This window comes from Lepidochelys olivacea (assembly GCF_965140295.1).
Source record: "Lepidochelys olivacea isolate rLepOli2 genome assembly, chromosome: 4".
NCBI lineage: Eukaryota > Metazoa > Chordata > Testudines > Cheloniidae > Lepidochelys > Lepidochelys olivacea.
Window position 1 is genome coordinate 8581586 of NC_140414.1, and position 19443 is coordinate 8601028.

General features: G+C 43.0%; 2 protein-coding genes across 3 annotated transcripts in view; both read right to left on the minus strand.

Moving 5' to 3' along the window:
• The window catches only part of SRP72 (signal recognition particle 72), a 45218-nt gene extending 42188 nt beyond the window's left edge, over window positions 1–3030 (minus strand). Inside the window, exon 1 of the mRNA XM_084627000.1 lies at window positions 2874–3030. Within this exon, the coding sequence (XP_084483126.1) occupies window positions 2874–2979 (106 nt within the window). The 5' untranslated portion in view covers window positions 2980–3030. The remainder of the gene's footprint in view (window positions 1–2873) is intronic.
• A 5279-nt stretch (window positions 3031–8309) lies between these two features.
• On the minus strand, window positions 8310–17045 carry LEPROTL1 (leptin receptor overlapping transcript like 1). Of its 2 annotated transcripts, none has more exons than XM_084627002.1 (4): window positions 16951–17045; window positions 13802–13880; window positions 11834–12020; window positions 8310–10771 (listed from the first exon to the last, which is right to left on the minus strand). In XM_084627002.1, the coding sequence occupies exons 1-4, from the start codon at window positions 16964–16966 to the stop codon at window positions 10655–10657; spliced, it is 399 nt and encodes a 132-aa protein (XP_084483128.1). In that variant the 5' UTR covers window positions 16967–17045; the 3' UTR covers window positions 8310–10654. The 2 variants fall into 2 exon arrangements, with proteins under 2 accessions (XP_084483128.1, XP_084483127.1); XM_084627001.1 differs by having other exon boundaries at window positions 16843–17031.
• Window positions 17046–19443: the final 2398 nt, after the last annotated feature.

Sequence of the window (19443 nt, forward strand, 5' to 3'; positions counted from 1 at the left end):
GCTCCCAAACTCTGATTTCACAAAGCTTACGGGTGCCTCTACAAAACTGACAAAACTCAGAATTCTAATACATCTATGGAGACAGAGCAAGGTGAACTTAACCCCTAGAAAATATCTCTTCAGAAACTGTATCTAGGCCGCCGAGTTAAACATAACCAAACTGAATCCCAAACACTATCTAACGACAGCCCCTGATGCAGGACTAGGGCCTAAATATGCACCCTTCCATCAGTATTCTCCCTTTTCCTCTCTCTTACCAAGGGTAGCCCGATTGCAAACCAATGGATTTATGAAGCCACATCATACTTTAGCAATGGAACTGTTCACATAATATTACTACTCAATAAAATATAGTCTGCATCTTGCTACTGTACTGTAGATGCTTTTCTTTATTATTTGTATTACTGTAGAGCCTATAAACCAGGGCCCCACTGTGTACTGTAGAAACGCAATAGAGACAATCCCTCCCTGGAAGACCTTACAATCTAAGGGTATGTCTTCACTACCCACCGGATCAGGGGGCAGCAATCGATCCAGCGGGGATCAATTTATCGCGTCTAGTCTAGACGCGATAAATAGAGCCCTGAGCGCTCTCCCCTTGACTCCTGTACTCCAGCGCTGCAAGAGGCGCCGGCAAAGTCGACGGGGGAGCGGCAGCAGTTGACTCACCACGGTGGAAAAACCACAGTAAGTCGATCTAAGTATGTCGACTTCAGCTACGTTATTCACATAGCTGAAGTTGCGTAACTTAGATCGATCACCCCACCCCCCAGTGTAGACCAGGGCTAAGTGTAATGTTACAAAAAGAAGTGGCTAAATGAAAAGATGAGGGGAGCACTAGGAAAGAATAAAACAAAACCAGCCAGCATGAAAAGCAGTGATCACAGAAAACCAGCTGCCTGACCACCAGCATTACCCTCACAGGACATACTGGCGCCCTGATCCTGAAATCAGATCCATGCAGGCAGGCTTCTGAGAACATGAAATGCCTAACTGAGGTTGATAAGCCGCTGCCCACACAGACCCAACTGCAGAATCAGGATCCTGGGAGCTGAGAACACAAATATCCATAGATGGAGACGTTCTCAATACTTTAAGATGTGATGTAATGAAAGTCCCTTGAGATGGTTTTCAAACTGTGGGGGGCCTGGAGGAACATTTGGGTGAACGTGCGGTGACGCCAGGCAGCTTGGGCTTCAGCCCGGTGGAGCTCAGAGAGGGAGCACCACCTCCACCCCCGACTCACCTCTTTTTGTCTGGGCTGGGGAGGGGGGGGCTAGGGGTACACAATTGAAAATTGTAACTCAAAAGGGGGTGGGGGGTCCAGCTCAAAAAGTTTGAAAACCACTGAACATAAGAACGGCCATACTGGGTCAGACCAAAGGTCCATCAAGCCCAGTATCATGTCCTCTGACAGTGGCCAATGGCAGGTGCCCAAAAGGGAATGAACAGAACAGGTTATCATCAAGTGATCCATGCCCTGTCACCCAATCCCAGCTTCTGGCGAACAGAGGCTAGGGACACCATTCCTGTCCATCCTGGCTAATAGCCATTGATGGACCTATCTTCCATGAAACTATCTAACTCCCTTTTGAACCCTATTACAGTACTGGCTTTCACAACACGCTCTGGCAAGACGTTCCAGAGGTTGACAGTGCATTGTGTGAAAAGATACTTCCTTGTGTTTGTTTTAAACCTGCTACCTATTAATTTCATTTGGTGGTTCCTTGTTCTTGTATTATGAGAAGGAGTAAATGACACTTCCTTATTTACTTTCTCTATACCACTCATGATTTTATAGACCTCTATGATATCCCCCCTTAGTCGCCTCTTTTCCAAGCTGAAAAGTCCCAGTTTTATCAATCTCTCCTCATACGGAAGTCGTTCCATACCCCTAATCATTTTGGTTGCCCTTTTCTGAATCTTTTCCAACTCCAATATATCTTTTTTGAGATGGGGCGACCACATCTGCACGCAGTATTCACAGTGAGGGCGTACCATGGATTTATACAGACAATATCATATTGCCTGTGTCTTACTATCTATCCCTTTCTTGACAATTCCCAACATTCTGTTCACTTTTTTGACTGCCACTGTACATTGAGCGGATGATTTCAGAGAACTATCCACAGTGACTCCAAGATCTCTTTCTTGAGTGGTAACAGCTAATCTGGACCCCATCATTGTATATGTATAGTTAGGATTATGTTTTCCAACATGCATTACTTTGCATTTATCAACATTAAATTTCATCTGCCATTTTGTTGCCCAGTCACCCAGTTTTGTATCAGAGATCCTTTTGTAGTTCTTCGCAGTCTGCCTGGGAAGAATAGTTTTGTATCATCTGCAAAGAGTTTATAAGTGAGGTGAAACTTGGGGGTTCATAAGACCCGTGGGCCTGCTGAAAGGGGCACAGCCTGGAAAAGTTGAGATCCGCTGCTCCAGCCCATCAAGGCGCAGCCGGCGCTGCCCCGGGACAGCCCGAGCCCAGCGTGCTTGTGACACGTCGGCATATGGCACCGGCCTGCACAGCGGGCTGCAGAGAGCGCTGCACCGGGCCCGGCGGGGGGACAGTGCCGGGGCCCGGCAGCGCTGCCCGCCCCCAAGCGCCAGGGATCTCCCAGGGCCCGGGGAGAAGGAGCAGGTCCCGGGCCCGGAACGGCCAGGCGTGGCAGCTGGGCCGGCACCCCGCAACCGGTACCAGCCCGGCGCTGGGCGCGGGGAGTCTCGCCGCGGCCCGGAACCCCCACGCTCCGGCCCGGGCGCGGCTCGGACCGGCCCACCCAGGCTGGCGGGGACGCGCGGACCGGCCCCTCCGCACCGCGCGCTGGGGGGGGGGAGGAGGGGGTGCTGCGCGCGCGCGCGGGACTCACACTTGTTGACGGACTTGAGCGCGCGGCCGAAGTCTCCGTTCTGGCCGCTGCGATTCACCTCGCTCCACAGCGCGGCCGCCGTCCCCGCGCCGCCCGCGGCCGCCATCTTGGGAACGGGGAGAGAGGGGGCGCGGCTCGTCACCTTTCCCCCGGAAGCGGACGCGTGCCCGCCGGGGGCCGGGGCGCGCGTCGCCGTCGGCCGGGCGCTGTACGGGGTCGGTCCGCGGGCGGGGCCAGCGCCGATAGCCAGGCCCGGGAGCGCTGCTGGGGAAAGCGCGCCCAGCCGCCTGCAGAAACCGGGGCGCGGCGGCGCAGCGCTCAGCAGTCCCGGTCCCCGCCCAGCCCGCAGCGCCCGCTGGCCCTCGGGCACCGTGACGCGTGGCTTGGTGGGAAGTGGCTGCGGCCGCTCGCCCTCGGGCCCCTGCCGCAGAGAGCTCGTGTAACGGGAGGGGGCTCTCCGCCTTCTCCGGCCAGGCCAGGCCGGCGTTTAGCGCAGGCGGTGCAGGACTCCTTCAGGCCCGCTCTGAGCCCCTGGAATAAGACTTACTTCAAGGGAGCGCTACAGGCATTTGACCGCTGCTGGACTCCGGGGCCCCGAGGAGAAAAAACTTAGACGCTTGTAGAAGTGAAAATAGAAAACACAATCTGAACCACCCCGTTTGTCACTAACTTATTCCAAGCGGATCGGGGCTTAGCAACACAGTACTTTCCCAGTTTGTTACCTGGGATAGCGGGCCCTTAACCCACGCTGTTTCAGACAAGGTACTTAGGGCAGAACGAAAAAAGAAAAGGAGGACGTGTGGCACCGTAGAGACTAACCAATTTCTTTGAGCATAAGCTTTCGAGAGCTACAGCTCACTTCACCGGATGCAACTTAGGGCCGAACGAAAGCCTTTCCCATCTGTTCTCTGCTTGCAGTGGCCCCTTCGGACTGAAAAATCTGTAACTTGGAGAGAATATTTTAAAAATCTTAAAATGCATTTGATTTCAATGTTTGCACTGCATCACTTTTTAGTTAAGACTAGCTACTTTTGTGGCCATAGTTCTCTCAAAACTTAGCAAAACGTTTGTGCCATACATTTCCTCAGCAAACTTCTGCAGTATTTTACACATTTGGGATTATCTTGAGGCAGCTCTTATTCCAGCTTCAGTTTGGGTTCGTACATCTTGGACTCAAGCTTTAAGGCCTAAAGGGACTATTATGATTTTTTTAGTCTGATCTGTATATCACAGGCCACAGAACCTCACCCACCCATTCCTGTAATAGGCCAATAATCTCTGGATGAATTATTGAAGTCCTCAAATCTTGATTTAAAACTTCAAGTTACAGAGAATCCACCATTTACTATAGTTCAAACAAGTGACCCATGCTGCACACTACAGAGGAAGGCAAAACAAAACAGGGTTTCTGCCGACCTGACCTGGAAGAAAATTCCTTCCCAACCCCAAATATGGCAGTCTGTTAGACCCACCAGCCAGACACCTGGGAAGAAATTCTGTGGTACCTCAGAGCTCTCCCCCTCTCATGTCCCATCTCTGGCCTTTGGAGAGATTTGCTAACAGTCACACAAAAGGGGCACATTGCTATCATAGGCAACATCAAACCATCCTGTCAAGGTTCCTTCCCCACTCTGAACTCTAGGGTACAGATGTGGGGACCTGCATGAAAAAGCCCCTGAGCTTATTTTTACCAGCTTAGGTTAAAACTTCCCCAAGGTACAAACTATTTTTCCTTTTGTCCCTGGACTTTATTGCTGCCACCACCAAGCGTCTAACAAAATATAACTGGGAAAGAGCCTGCTTGGAAATGTCTTTCCCCCCAAAATCCCTCCGAGCCCTACACCCCCTTTCCTGGGGAAGGCTTGATAAAAATCCTCACCAATTTGCATAGGTGAACACAGACCCAAACCCTTAGATCTTAAGAACAAGGAAAAAGCAATCAGGTTCTTAAAAGAAGAATTTTAATTGAAGAAAAAGTAAAAGAATCACCTTTGTAAAATCAGGATGGTGAATACCTTACAGGTAATTCGATTCAAAACATAGAGAATCCCTCTAGGCAAAACCTTAAGTTACAAAAAGACACAAAAACAGGAATATCCATTCCATTCAGCACAACTTATTTTATCAGCCATTTAAACAAAACAGAATCTAACACATATCTAATTAGATTGCTTATTAACCCTTTACAGGAGTTCTGATCTGCATTCCTGCTCTTGTCCCAGCAAAAGAAACAGACAGACAGACCCCTTTGGCCCCCCCGCTCCCAGCTTTGAAAGTATCTTGTCTCCTCATTGGTCATTTTGGTCAGGTGCCAACGAGGTTATCTTTAGCTTCTTAATCCTTTACAGGTGAAAGGGTTTTTTCCTCTGGCCAGGAGGGATTTAAAGGTGGTTAGCCTTCCCTTTATGACACATCCCCTGCATAAAAACTTGTTTCAAGATTGAGCTTGTTAAGTTTTTGCTCCCACTGCTCCTCTTGGAAGGCTGTTCCAGAACTTCACTCCTGTGCTGAGAATAGCCAAACTATACAATGACCATGAAGTACAGCTTGCTATTGTTACAGGATTTGATTTTAACAGCATCTTTGGCACAAACAGCCTTTCCTTGTTTAACTTACAGCTTAGCAACAGTGCCCAGGAACAAGATCCACGAAAACTAAAATGATAATAGAACAAGTACATGTAACACTTCCATAGTAAATTGGTAGATTAACGTTGCCACTGACTTAATTTTATAAATAAATGAACAATGTGGGAGAGATTACATTTAGAGGTTTTAGACTTGATCATTTGTTGCACACAGTAGACAAATTTGAGGGAACACTACATGCTAAACATTTTTCCTATACTTTTTCCAGTTATGGTAACACTCTACTCATTGAAGGAGTAATTTGTAATAGGCAACAGACTCAGAAGCGTCATTTTATGTTGACATTGTTAACACTTCACTTTCTTTCCAGTCTCTGGTATGTAAACCCATTGTACCACTATTTTTGTATAAACATTTAAATCTCAGTGGTTTCTTGAGGCCAGGTGATTGCATAAAGTTCAAGTCTGTAGTATCCATCCTTTTGCAAATGCAACCCAATTTTTTTTTTTTTTTTTAAATACAATAGGCAGCCTTATTCTTTAAACTATCCATCCACAAGGACTTTTTGGCCTTTTCCACTCATAAGTTCAGAGTTCATGCGTGTGACATTCTATACCTTGGGGGAGCATACTGTAGCCCCCATATTCCTCATTTTCATATAATTGTGATCTTACAAATAAAGCATGCTTTGTAAGGTATCAGGGGAAAGGTCATGATCTGCTGGAAGTCATTTCTCTATCCATAGATGTGTATCGTTAACTCATATATGAGAAAAGAATTGTGTTGTATGGTGGTCACTAAAACATGCTGTAAGTTAGGGGAATCAGCCAAATATTAGCTCCACAGAGGCAACAGCAAGGAAGGTAACCAACACCCAGGTGGGGTATCAAACAACCATCAACAGCCATTGTCCAACAAGGGAGCTGCAATGGGTGCTGCAATGACTCACCTGCATGGGGCCACACCAGGGGAATTGCTCAACCTTGCTTGGAGAGACAATGCTCACGCAACTCTGGACAGGGGTGGGGACGGGACAAAGCCAATAGGGAAGAAAGGACATGATAAAAGGAAGAGACATTTGCCATGCTCTTCCTCTCTTCCACCTACATCTACAGACACCACACCAAGCAACTGAAGCGCTGATCAAAGGGGTGAGCCTGGCTGAAGAGCAACCAGCCAGCCTGTGGTGAGAAGCATCTAAGATTGTAAAGACATTGAAAGTGTTAGAGCAACTTAGAATGTGTTTTGCTTTTATTTCATTTGATCAAATCTGACTTGTTATGCTTTGACTTATAATCACTTAAAATCTATCATAGTTAATAAGTTTGTTTATTCTACCTGAAGCAGTGCATTTGGTTTGAAACATGTCAGAGGCTTCCTTTGGGATAACAAGCCTGGTACATATCAATTTCTTTGTTCAATTGACAAACTCAAACTTGCAGTGTCCAGCAGGCATAACTGGACATTGCAAGATGGAGGTTCCTAGGGTTGTGTCTGAGACCGGAGATATTGGCTAGTGTCATTCGCTTGCAAGTAGCTGGGAGCAGCTTCCATGCCAGAGGCTGTGCATGAACAGCCCAAGAGTGGAGATTCTCACAGCAGAGCAAGGTAAGGCTGGCTCCCAGAGTCAAGGATTGGAGTGACCTAGCAGATCACCAGTCCAGATAACACCAGAGGGGAACGTCACAACAAGTATTTTAGATTTTAGTCAAGAGGAACTTTTTCTAGTCAAATTCCATTTGCCATTGTGCTAATTAATGTCCATTGATATGTTTAGACCTAAAGTATCCCTAATCCTTATTTGCTAATTTAATAGTCTCAACTCAGTTGCGTCCAACAAACTATATTAACACTTCCCCCAGTACTGGTCCCAAGAGATCTCATTTACCCCAGAAAAGCAGCTCTTCGTTGTTACGGTCATAAGTTCTTCCCTCACCCACCGCAGGACTCTGACTCACTTGTTTCCTCACTTATGAGTGATGGTTAGAAAATTAAAGTTTCAACCATTAGAAACCATCTATTATAATTTTCCTCAGATTTCACACGTTAGAAATACATGTTTTTTGCTTTTCAGAAACTGGTTTGACCCCATCAAGTTATCAGTTTTTCCCCCCCCTAGAAAAAAGGAAAGGGCTCATCCAACAGTTTCCATTGATTTCTTTTGTTAGAAACAGGCACTTCCCAATTTTCAGAAATTTGCTGATAAACGTATTTCACACCACTCTTTATAAAAGAGTATTCTTATACCTTGTGTGTACTGAGGCAATAAATGTAGCAGAAGCTCAACATACCAGAGTTTTGACTGACAACATATTACTGTGGAATATTTAAGTTTAAATTGTGCTAGCTTGGGCGAATCCACTGGTTACAACTAATAAAATACTGTATGGTTTAGCATACTGTTATATATAATTTAAGAATTTCAGAAGTCCCCATATTGTGACATCTATTGGCAATGTAAGCATATACAATTAAGTTAGAGAGGTAGTATCTGATATTACACATCTTACAAATGAAATTCAAGAAAATGGGAGAGAGACTTGGAAAAGTGTCTAAACATTTTAAATGATCTTTTATGGCTTTTTTGGAGTTTGTTGGGACATCATTGTGTACTGATGAATATATAATCTTAAACCTCCACAGTAAGCCTCAATAGCAGCCTCAGATTAATGAAGTACTGGTTCACAGAACTGCCTCAAGTAATTTTTGAAAACAAGCACATTTTTCCAACAGCAAGGACAACCCTATGAAAACAAGTTGGGGAAAGCAATCCATGTTTTAAACACATCAGATTATATTCTTTGATTAACATAACAGTATATTTTAATTAAATACCCAGAACTCAAGCTGATATTTAAAATGTTTATTGTTTCATCATTAAAAGTTCTCTATAGAAGGATGGCAATGCTATTTCAGTGCATATTATATGGAAAAATCATACCTCTCAAGTGTCTAGTCTAGAAACCAGAGACAGCACTATGTCTAATTAGTGTGCAAGGTCAAGAACACAATGCTGTCAATGCAAATACACAGAAAAATACACAGCTATTAAATATAAAAAATTCTGTGGTCAAGTGGAAGAGTAACAGGGTATTACAATGACAACTAGGAAAGCAATGTGGGTATGGGAAACACAGAACTCATTTCTTGGGCAATTGACTGGGACAGGTCAAAAAAATTCAAGAATCTGGGAGGAGCTGTCAAAGTCACAAGTGCTACCTTTTGTGTGAAGGCAAGTACTATCCTTAGCCACTGGTTTAGAAGATTTTCAAAAGCATGGACAAGTGCCACTGAAAGTCAATGAGACATGCTTCTAACTCACTTAGGCACTTTTGAAAATTTCCACCTTACTCAGCAGATTCTTCTGTTACATGTCTTTACAGGTGGCTGAAATGCTATCTGCTAAAGACTCACTTTCTGCACACCTATGACTTTATTCTTCAGTTCCTTTATAGCTATGGAGAATATTGCTCAAAGCCACAACATTGTGTGGCTTTAGTAGACTGACAGGTAGCTGTACACACTAGACTAAGTATCTTGAACATACAATATCACATATATAACTATCAGACTTGAAATAGTCAGTTTTATAGTTAGTTTACATCCGTGTAAATAAAATAATCCCCTTTCAAACAAGATAAGACAAGATCCACTTACTCTGTGCTTTTTTATACTGAAGCACTGGTCATTAAGACCTAAGTAATCAATTTTTATCATGCCTGCACAGTTAGCTTTCTAATCTTCATTTTAAAAAAAGTTGAATAAAAATAGATTAAGAAGTATTTTTGGTCAGCTTTATTGATGCATCTAATACAATCAAGCCTGGCTAATCTGCATTAATCCACTGTCTACCACAATGAATGTCTAATAAATAGGATTTGCTTCAATTAAAAACAGACAACTGAGAGGTATGCAGAAAACTTGTCTTAAGTATTGTAAATTACAGGTGATATAGCCTTATGGAACAAGAACTACAATTATTACAGATAACATTACTGTTAACAGATAATGCGTGAACTGAAAGACTGAGTGTCACTAGGAAATCATTTCAGTCAAAGACTTGCAAAAAAGTTGTGCTTTGACGGTACTGTATATTCATATAGCAATCAATTTTCTTACATAAGTTAAATCCCTATGATTTAAGTGTTAGTCTACATTTGAAAAGCCATTTTACTCAATATATACTATGTATAAAATAAATTTAAAAAGGGAAGCGGGGAAAATATTTTGTATACGCTGCAAAAAAAAAACAAAAACACACAAAAACACACATCAGTAGTTCCATAAATGAACATTTTACCTCCCTTTGGTAAAATGTGAAAAGTTGACATAAGACCAAAAACATACAATACTTATAAATAGAAACATTTCAACACAGATTTTTTGAAAAATGGAATTAAATGTCAGTTTTCTTTTCTCAACAATGCAATTTAAATTTTGCATTTTATAGCATCAATAAACTTACAGATAAGAGATTTGCATGTCACACCCATACAAGAGTTGAGAACAAAAAGGGGGAAGTACTCCTTTAAGGGTGTTAAAAACATAGGAATCAGATCTCAGAAAATAATTACCTGCTTATTGGCAGAAGCCCCATCCCCAAGCCAGTGACATCAATACTTCAGTCATAGTGAGGTATGAACAGAAAAGTCTACAACTGGTACTTCCACCCATTATGCATACCCCCACCCCCATACACATTTGCTTATTGACAATGCTGTCGTTTGGGCAGTAAAATTGCTTACTTTGTCTCCTTTGTACATCATATTTTAGTCACCATGGTTAAGAGAAAGAAAAAAAAAGATACATTTCATCTTTTAACTCAATATTACTGTTGCTCTTTTTAAAAAAAAAAACTTTCAATGAAACCATTTAAAAATTCTTGTTCCAGCATTTATATGTAGCATAAATACAAAAACAGAATGGAACCAACAATTACAATTTTTAAAGTGAGATACTAAACATATTTAGATAAAAGGAAGTGAACACAGTGTCTTTTTCCAAACAATAGAAACCTTGAAATCCATCAGCAAGTCAGTCAAGATAGTACACTTACAATAAACAAGGTGAAAAGGAGTATCTAAAATACACCCAAGGTTTGCTATGCTATTTCTCCTTATTGCCCTTTCTCTCATTTGTATGGATGGCCACTGAATGACAAGATGTCTATGACAGTTCTGTACTAAACTCCTTTCACCACTGCTGCCAGCTGAAGTCGTCATTGCTGCCAAAGACCAAGAAAAATCCTAGGATAGTAGCAAAGATGACAGTATTCCCTGTGAGGACGAGTGCACATGCTCCCCACAAAATCTGTGGATAAGGGAAATTTAGTTACATATACAGAGAAACAGACAGCAGAAGCAACCAAATGAGACAAAAACGAGTATGCAAAGTTACTGAACGTGGTCTGAAGTGTAACAAGTCACTGATGCAAGGACAAGTTTGTATATTATGATTTGAAATTAAACCACAAAGCCCAGGTACATGTTTTAACAATTCTCTCACAGTTGGTCCAGCACCAGAGCAGCTCCCCACACTGCTAGCAATGGAGGAAGTGCTAGAATACAGGCACAGCTGCTTTTCACCACTATGTCATCTAGACCTGCTCCAAGCAGGGTTAGATAACACAGTAAAACACGTCTGTTCTCAACCTACCCTTGTGCTTCTCTGGTTGCTAGCCCGAGTACCAGACTTGCCTAAACAGAGAATTATAGATGCAGCCCTCTAAAAAAAAAAAAGTTATCTTGGTAACTAAGTGGGATTTTCAAAAGCCATATAAAGGAATTAGGTGTTCAGAATCCATTAAAAGTCAATAGAAGTTGGGCACCTGACTCCCTCAGGCACTTCTGAAAGCCACACTTCAGTTGGGAGGTATCCCTCTAGGAAAGAACTTAAACAACAACTTTATTTTCTGATTTTCTCAATGGAATTAAAGCAGACTAGATATTCTTTTAAAAGGTGTAAGTGAAAGAATACAAAGCAGTACAGAGTGTTTTGAGGGACTGAAGAGAATTATACATGGATTAGAATGAGGGCCACTCATTTTTTCATCATTCTCTGACATCCTATATTTTTGTTTACTGAACCTAACAAAAAGAAGAAAGAGAAATAGCTGACTACCAAGGAACTATCATTTGTGTAATAGTTGGAAAGGGTCTCCAAATTATTTGGAACATTTCTAGTTTTGTTTCTGGGGGTAAGTTTTTATATTGCTGTTGTGTTATATATATTTTCATCTACTCAGGTACACTCTAAACATCTTAGTTTAAGTTATATTAAAATGTATCAGCAAAACTTTAAGCTTAGAGAGAGTATTACACAACATAGAATCATTTAGCAAAGAACATGTTCCCATATGGAAATATTACCAACCAGTTGTGCTCTGGCAAATACTATAGGTAGTCCAAATGCTGAGACAACAATGCCTGTTGTAAGAAATATTGCTAGTTCCTTGCAAGCATTACTTGTAGCATCTGTTTCATCTACTAATCTTCTTGCTATGCAGTATGGAATAGGAGAAAGGATGTAAAAAAACAGAACAAACAGTGGCCAGTATTGGCTGGGGAAAAGAAAAAAAAGAGACAAGAGTTAATATTCCCATTTCTCCACAGTAAATACTTTATTGTTGCTTTTCCTGATATAAGATGATACTTTTATCCTACCACCCAGGAAACAGGAAAGTTTAAGAAGCCCCTACCACAGTGATTGCTGTACAAAGCATATTAAGAACTAGTCACTTGCCCCACTGCAAAGTTATAACCCTCTTTTAATCGATTTCCGATTCAGGCAAAACTAAGAATGGGGCATTCCAACATGAACTGACAGACATATTGGCTCCAGTTCATTTATGTGGGAAGTGAATTCCATAACCAAGATAGGCCCACTGATGAAAATGTTCTGGCAATAGCCCCAGATGTTCAAGCCTGGGGCTGATTCAGCTGACCTCAATGACAGTGGAGGAAAACAGGTTGAGAGGGAGTTCTCAGAAGGTTATAGAGAAAGATCTCAATCTGCTCCTCCCTTCGCTTCATGAACTTGTATTGAAACATTTCAAACAAAAGACAAATCCAGCTATCATTACTAAAAATAATCAAGTGCCAAGATCTTTTAACATTTTAAATGTCCAAGTGCAACAATGCCATTATGTCATCCATACATCCATACCATTTGGCAATAATGGTTTATTTTATTAACACTTAAACCAATATGGTTTCTTAAGCACACAATGAAGGGAAAGACATATCCATCCATGTTTTTCTGGGAGCCTCATTGCATCATTTAAGAGAACCAGATATGATCAACTCCACTCTGAATATTTTACCAACCAAGCCAAGCTTTATAGGACTTAAAAGCTGCCCATAAAAAAAATTATCTGTGGAAGGAGACAATTGTTCTCCACAGACATTTATAAAAAAAAAAGCAAAGCAATGGAATGAATGCCTCCATAATATTTTTAAGAACTTGGAAAATTAATACTTTGGCAGATATTTTAAGTTTAGCGTTCACTCAGTAAGAAGGGGTCATACAAAGTATATTTAGCACTACACCTGACATTTATCACACAAAAAGCAGGGAAAAGGACGCTACAGACCAAAACACAGACCCATGAGGACAACTTATCCCACAACAACAGTGCAAGATGTCATCCTACCTAGCAAGAGGTGTTTAGTATATTTTTTTCATTCTACCATAAGTTGAAAGAGCAGGACAATTTATCAAACAGACCTGGTATACAGAAGAAACGAGAAGGGCCTTCCCTTGGGCTAGATGGTCTACAAGCTTGTCTATCAGTGAATCGAGAGAGACAAGGTAGGTGAGGTAATATCTTTTATTGGACCAACTGTTGTTGGCGAGAGAGACCAAGAAGTTGGTCCAATAAAAGATATTACCTTTCCCTCCTTATCTCTCGAATATTCTGGGACCAACTCAGCTACAACACTGAATGTATCAACTATCCAACAGAGCTTGTTGGACAAAGTGGCCATCACACTGGCAATACATTTCTATTTCCCATTTCAATACATGCTGAAACCCTTGTCAATCGCAAGTACACAGAGGTTATAGGATAAAAGGAGTATTTGAGAAATATTTTTCTGATGCTTTCCTTAATGGTTTGTATTTAAGACTATCCTATTAATATTAGTTGATTTCCCTCTTCTGACCAGATAGCTGCAAACTAGTTCACAGGTGATCTTTGTTTTTTCCAACATTTTCAATCCATAATCAAAAAATTGCCTATAGGAACAGGCGAGTGTGCAGCAAAAGGATTTTCAGTACACTGGATCTGGAGGACAGACTATTCAGTAGTGAAAGGGCAAGAAGTCAAACTGTATACATTACCTATTGTACTGTGGAAGAGCACATCCAAGCATTAGAAACATTAGTCCAATTGCTCCTCCAAAGGACAAACTAATCAAAGCTGTAAGGAAAACAAATCAAGAACAGGATGGTCAGTTTGCTGGACCACATGGAACACTACTACACAATCTGAAAGCATTAACAATTTTTTTGGCTGTTGGCAAAGCTGAACAATATCTACACAAGTCAAGGGTGTCATTGCGATAACAGCCTCCTCCTGCTGCATTACCAGACTTTCAAAGTCAAGGTGGAGGAGGAAATATCTTTTATTGGACCAACTTTTGTTGGGGAGAAAAACAAGCTTTTGAGCTTACAGAGTATCCTATAATATCCAAGTCAATTTTACTTTTATAAACATTTAAAACAGATCAATGGATGCTATTGCAGTAGATTGGGGTGAGCTGATCTCATTCCTCCCCAGCATTTGCTTGACAGAATACGCTGTAATTAAGGTTGCAAAACAGATTCAATAATAATCCTGTTTTTCACTTGCTCAAAAACTCCTTGGGGCTCGACAGAAGATTAATTTTTTTGCATGTTTGAAGAAAATCTATTCAACTACTTGAACTGTGAAAAACAAATGTGTCACACTAATAATGCAAATGGGCTGAACTTTGAAATGAGCCACAAATCATGCTTATTGAATGGAATATCCCATAATCAAGCTTGCAAAAAATACAACTGGACATATTTCTAAATTACTTGTATTCACTTAGCACAATAAGATTTTAGCAAAGAAGCCCAGCCTCCTTTGTATAAACTCACTGCCTTATACTTATTCATTGTTTAGTATCATAGGTCAGAGATTGATAATTGTTCACAAGGCTATGTTCTGAAACCTTCTCTTATGTGATTTTTTTTTAAAAGTTATTCTGAAGTTATATTTGACTAAATTAGTGTCAAGTCACATGCAACATATACCTCATAATTTTATTTCATGCTCTGAGATGTCCACGTTTATATAAAAATAAAGTATGGTAATTGCATCCACTAGAAATCTTTTTTTTTTTTAAATCAGAAAATAGAAGCTATTCCCATTGACTGATGTGAAAGTGTAATTGTTTTAAATCCTCATTTTACATCCTATCAAACAATGTCCTCTTAAAACTGCTCAGTTATTTACCAATTAAAATGTTAACTTGATATACAGCCAAATTAAATTTTACAGCTACTATGCTTTTCAGCATTAAATCTTTTAAAGTGCTACCATTTGTGTATTAAGTAGGATTCATTCAAATCTACTGAAACTCAAGTTCCCAGATTCTTTTCACTGATTCCAAGCCATTAGAGCATTATAAGCAAACATTTTATTTCTCATTTGTTTCATATTTAATTTAAGGAGATGTTTATTGGTATTACAGTAAAAGGTTCTGTACATTTGTATTTAACACTACACAAAAATGTAACTTTGGTTACAGGAACATTTATAGTAAGCTTTAAAAGAAAGTCTATTTTAGATGAAGTTTTGAATGTAATTTAAAATGAGGCTTTCACCTCTTTGTTTGCTACATATTTTCACCTGTTAATACTTAAAGAACAAAGATGATGCAAGTGGGACTGTCATATCCACCTTGGGACTTTCTGAACCACAAGAGAGGTTGAGTCCCTTCAGGTAACTTCATGGGGTTACTTCATTTATTAATCCTATTCTGAGGAAAATGTGATTTAACTTTGGCAGTATGATTAAGCTAGCAATGAGAATGAATAGAGGTTTCTCCTGAAGCTATGTGGTATATACATACCCATTTCGCAGTATAGATTCAGACAATAAAATTGAAGTGAACAGAGTTTTTGGAATTGTAAAGTAATTGTAAAGTATTTTCCTTTCATATTTTTTAAAATGGATTATTCGGTTTGTTTATGGATTCCAAAGCCCACTGGAGCTAACAAAAACTCTGACCTCAAAGGACTCTGAATCAGGCCCTTCATTAATTTGACAGCATTTTGCCCATAGTACATTGTACTGTTTACCCCGTACACTCAGTCGGTTTCTTCTACGTATTTTCTCTTAAAATGACCCACATAAAATTATACAGCAAAAATCAGTGAGATCTCAGAAGCAGAGCTAGTACCTGAGGCTACTTCTAGCTTATTTCAAATTTTAAACAATCAAAGGAATTATTAATATAGAAATATGTTAAATTTCACGTTAAACCTGTTTCCCATTAAGTTATTGTGCTTTTGGTTCCATGTGTTCATTTTTATCTGAAAACATTTTGAGGCAAATGACAGATTTTCAAGAAACTGAAGTCTTACCAATTCTTAACCAGCCAGCTGGCTTCATTGTAAATCTGTCTTTAAATAACATCCTAAGATCAGAATTATTTAACTTCACAGATTCATAAAGGTATTCCCCAAGAGATTTCAGTCCATTTAAAGTTAGGATTTGTTTTATGAAAAATGTTACTGGAGATTCTAGTTGTATAGATACAATACAAATGAAGATTAGAGTAAATCTAGGATTTGAGGAGTCAGCTTGCCCGCAGCCAGAAGATGGCTTTCACTGGAAGAGCGAGGGAAAGCAGAAGTAATATTTCTTGCAGAATTTACTGGCTGTGGGTGTTTAAAATTTGACCTTCCACCCTCCTGTCTGCAAAGGCGCCCCCACGAACGAGAGCCAAGGGTAAACCAATCAAGTGCTGCAGGCCTAAGGCTTTGTTTTCACGTGGAAACAGCTACCTTGCAGTCAAACCCAAGGGGGGACAAGGTACGGGTGTGTTTGCTAGCCCCCGGCGGTGGGCACTGGGTTGGCCTGGATCAGCCACACGGAGGAAGAGACCACTCGGGCCTCCGGACCGAGTCTCCCCCGCAGAGAGCGCTCACCCCGAGAGCCGCTCAGCGCGGCGCCCGGTCTCTCGCGGCTGCTCACGGCGCTGGGGGCGCAAGGCAGCTCTGACAGCCGGTTCCGCGCACCCGCGGCCCAGCCACTGCTCCCCGCCAGGGTGGAGGGCCCGACCCGAGGCTGCGGGAGACCGGCCCCGCACCGGGGAGCGAAGGCGCTGCCCCGGCGGCTCCCCCTCTACCTCGGGGCACGGGGTGTAGCTGGGACCTTGGGTCTCGGGGCACCATCCGCCTCCGCTCCCGGATCCCTCCCAACGCCGAGCGCCAACAACCGCTCCTGCCCCCGGCACCTTTGATCCCGGCCATAGTGCCGCCGCCGCTCCCCTCTGCGCACAGCCGCCCGCCGGCGCAGAGCAGGCCCGACCCCACCCCCGGAAGTGCGTATGCGGCGAGACAACACTTCCGGTAAGAACTGCGCAGCCGCCAACGCAGGAGCTCAGCCCCCCCCCGTCTTGTGACTGGGGCGGCTGTAAAGCCCTGCGCGAGGGGCCTGTCGGGGAAGGGAGGTGGCTGCTTAAAGGGCCAGTACCGCAGCGGGGAATCCTTACAGGGCCAGGGACAACATGTTACTCAGCCTCCCTAGACCAGCAAAATGAAGCGCCCAAGTCACACCCCTTCCCGCCTGGCCCAGGACCACTCCCTGCTGGGCGCAGATGCCAGCTGTGCCTCAGTTCTTACCTCAGAAATGTTGCAACCCCCCTGATATTATCATTAGTCGCACAACGTTTGGTGCTTTCCTTAAAGCCCCAGCTCCTGGAGCCCTGTGATTATGGGAGACTCTCCTCTGTAAAACAAGTTCGTTCCTAGCCCTTGTGGTTGGCTGACACTGTGAGCCAGTCAGAACAGGATGCTGAAAACAAATCAAAACATCCCCACTGTTGTTATTTTGTTATTTTTCAGACAAATTTCATTTGGGTCTGAGTCATGATTTTTGAATGCTTGAGGTGGCAATTCTGCAGCTGACAATTCTGCCTGCTCTTCCCTCCAGCATGAACAATTTTAGATGTTGCTGGATGTGTAAGGTAATTGCCCATCCCTTTCAAAGGAGCCACACAAAATATGTAATTGCACACTGAATGCAGAGCAAAAGAACTTGGAAGGAACAGCTGGTACAAAGCAAAAAAGGCCCTCCATGACCAACATGCTTTTTGAACATGTGTATATTCCAAATCTGTGTCTAGCTCAATAAGCAAAACCAATTTACTACGTTTTGCCAAAAACATTTAAGGCTCAGTCCTTCAAGAGGAGGATTGGGTATGGTCTACATTTAAGTTTAATGCAGCAGTTCTCAACTGGGGGTCCAGAACCCCATGGAGGGCTGCAAGCAGGTTTCAGTGGGTCTGGCAAGCAGGGCTGGCATTGGATTCTATGGGGCCCAGTGCAGAAAGCCCAAACCTGAGCCCCGCCATGGGGGGATGAAGCCAAAGCCCGAGCAACTTAGCTTTACAGGGTACCCTGTGGTGTGGGGCCGTGGTCAATTGCCCTGCTTGGCTGCTTGCTGCCCCCTAATGCCAGCCTGGACTTTTCTATGCAGAAAAACTGTTTTTGTGGCACAGGTGGGCCAGGGAGTTTTTATAGCATGCTGGGGGAAGAAGGGGGCTCAGAAAGAAAAAGGTGGAGAACCTCTGGCTTACTGCATTAGGCACTATATGACCCACAGAAAGTTTACAATATTGAAAAAGTTTATTAACACAAATGAGAGCTATAGTGCATAAATTGGGTCTATAGATTCAGTTGTTAAGACCAGAAGGGATTAAACTGACCTCTTATCTAGTGAATAACACAAGCCACAAAATTTTAACTAATGTGTCCTTTAGCAAGCCCAATAACTTTTGATTGAACAAGAGCATCACTCTTTAGGTATGTCTAGGCTCCAAACAAAGCGTGTTCTTAACTCAGGATCGCTAAATTGGGTTAAAACAGCAGAGAAGACTCAACTATTCCGAATTTAACTTGGGTTAGCAGCTCATGTTCAACCCAGGCTGTGTGGCAGGTTTGGCCTTGGGTGCTAGCCCTTGTCTTCCTGCTGTTGTAAGTAACCCAGGTTTTAACCCACACCGTGTAACCAGCTGAGACTGTGACTAAGCCAAGACTACACTTAGGAGGCCTGGCTGAAAAGACACAGCCTGGGCTCTGGGCACTGCAGCCCTTACATTAAAATGTATGCCCAGGAGGAAGCATGTGTTTTGACCAGCAGGGCTGGAATTAGAGGCCTGTGTGCTGTGGAGGGGCCCCCTGGTCTGAGGGGGCCCCAGGAGCTGTGGGGATTCGCTCAACCCCAGGAAAGGTGCCCTCCATGGGGTGTAATAACCTTCCACTCCTTCAGCCCCACCTGCACCCAACGTTGCTCTTTGCTAACAAAACAACCTGAGGACACAAAATCGCCTCCAGGCACCCTTAACTCTGCCTGTGCCATCCTGCAGCTCCAGCACTGCAGCAGGGCAGAGGCCCAGCCTGGGAGGCACTGGGGTGGTGCTGAACAGCGGGGGAATATGGGAAACAGCTGCAGTACAGAAATCACATGTGCACCTATTAGACATTGCTAAGGCTGAGAGTCTTTCATGGAGGTCACGGATTCCGTGGCTTCCCGGGACTGCCAGGACTTCTGCAGCAGCCGGTGCAGCTGAGCCCAGACGCTGTGGCCAGCTGCACCAGCCCCTGCTGCCCTGGAGCAGCAGCATCTGCTGGAGCCCCCCCGCACCCCCAAGAGCGCCTAAGTTTTAGTTGGCGTATATCGGACAAGTCATGGACAGGTCGGAGCAGTGACTTTTTGTTTATTGCTA

Excerpts from the sequence above, each read along its gene's own strand:
- LEPROTL1 (XM_084627001.1), bottom strand. The coding sequence starts at position 16,966 with ATGGCCGGGATCAAAGGTGCCGGGGGCAGGAGCGGTTGTTGGCGCTCG. Across the intron at positions 13,881-16,842 it reads GCTACACCCCGTGCCCCGAG|CTTTGATTAGTTTGTCCTTT; the intron begins GTAGAGGGGGAG and ends TTTTCCTTACAG. Across the intron at positions 10,772-11,833 it reads TATTTGCCAGAGCACAACTG|ATTTTGTGGGGAGCATGTGC; the intron begins GTTGGTAATATT and ends CCTTATCCACAG.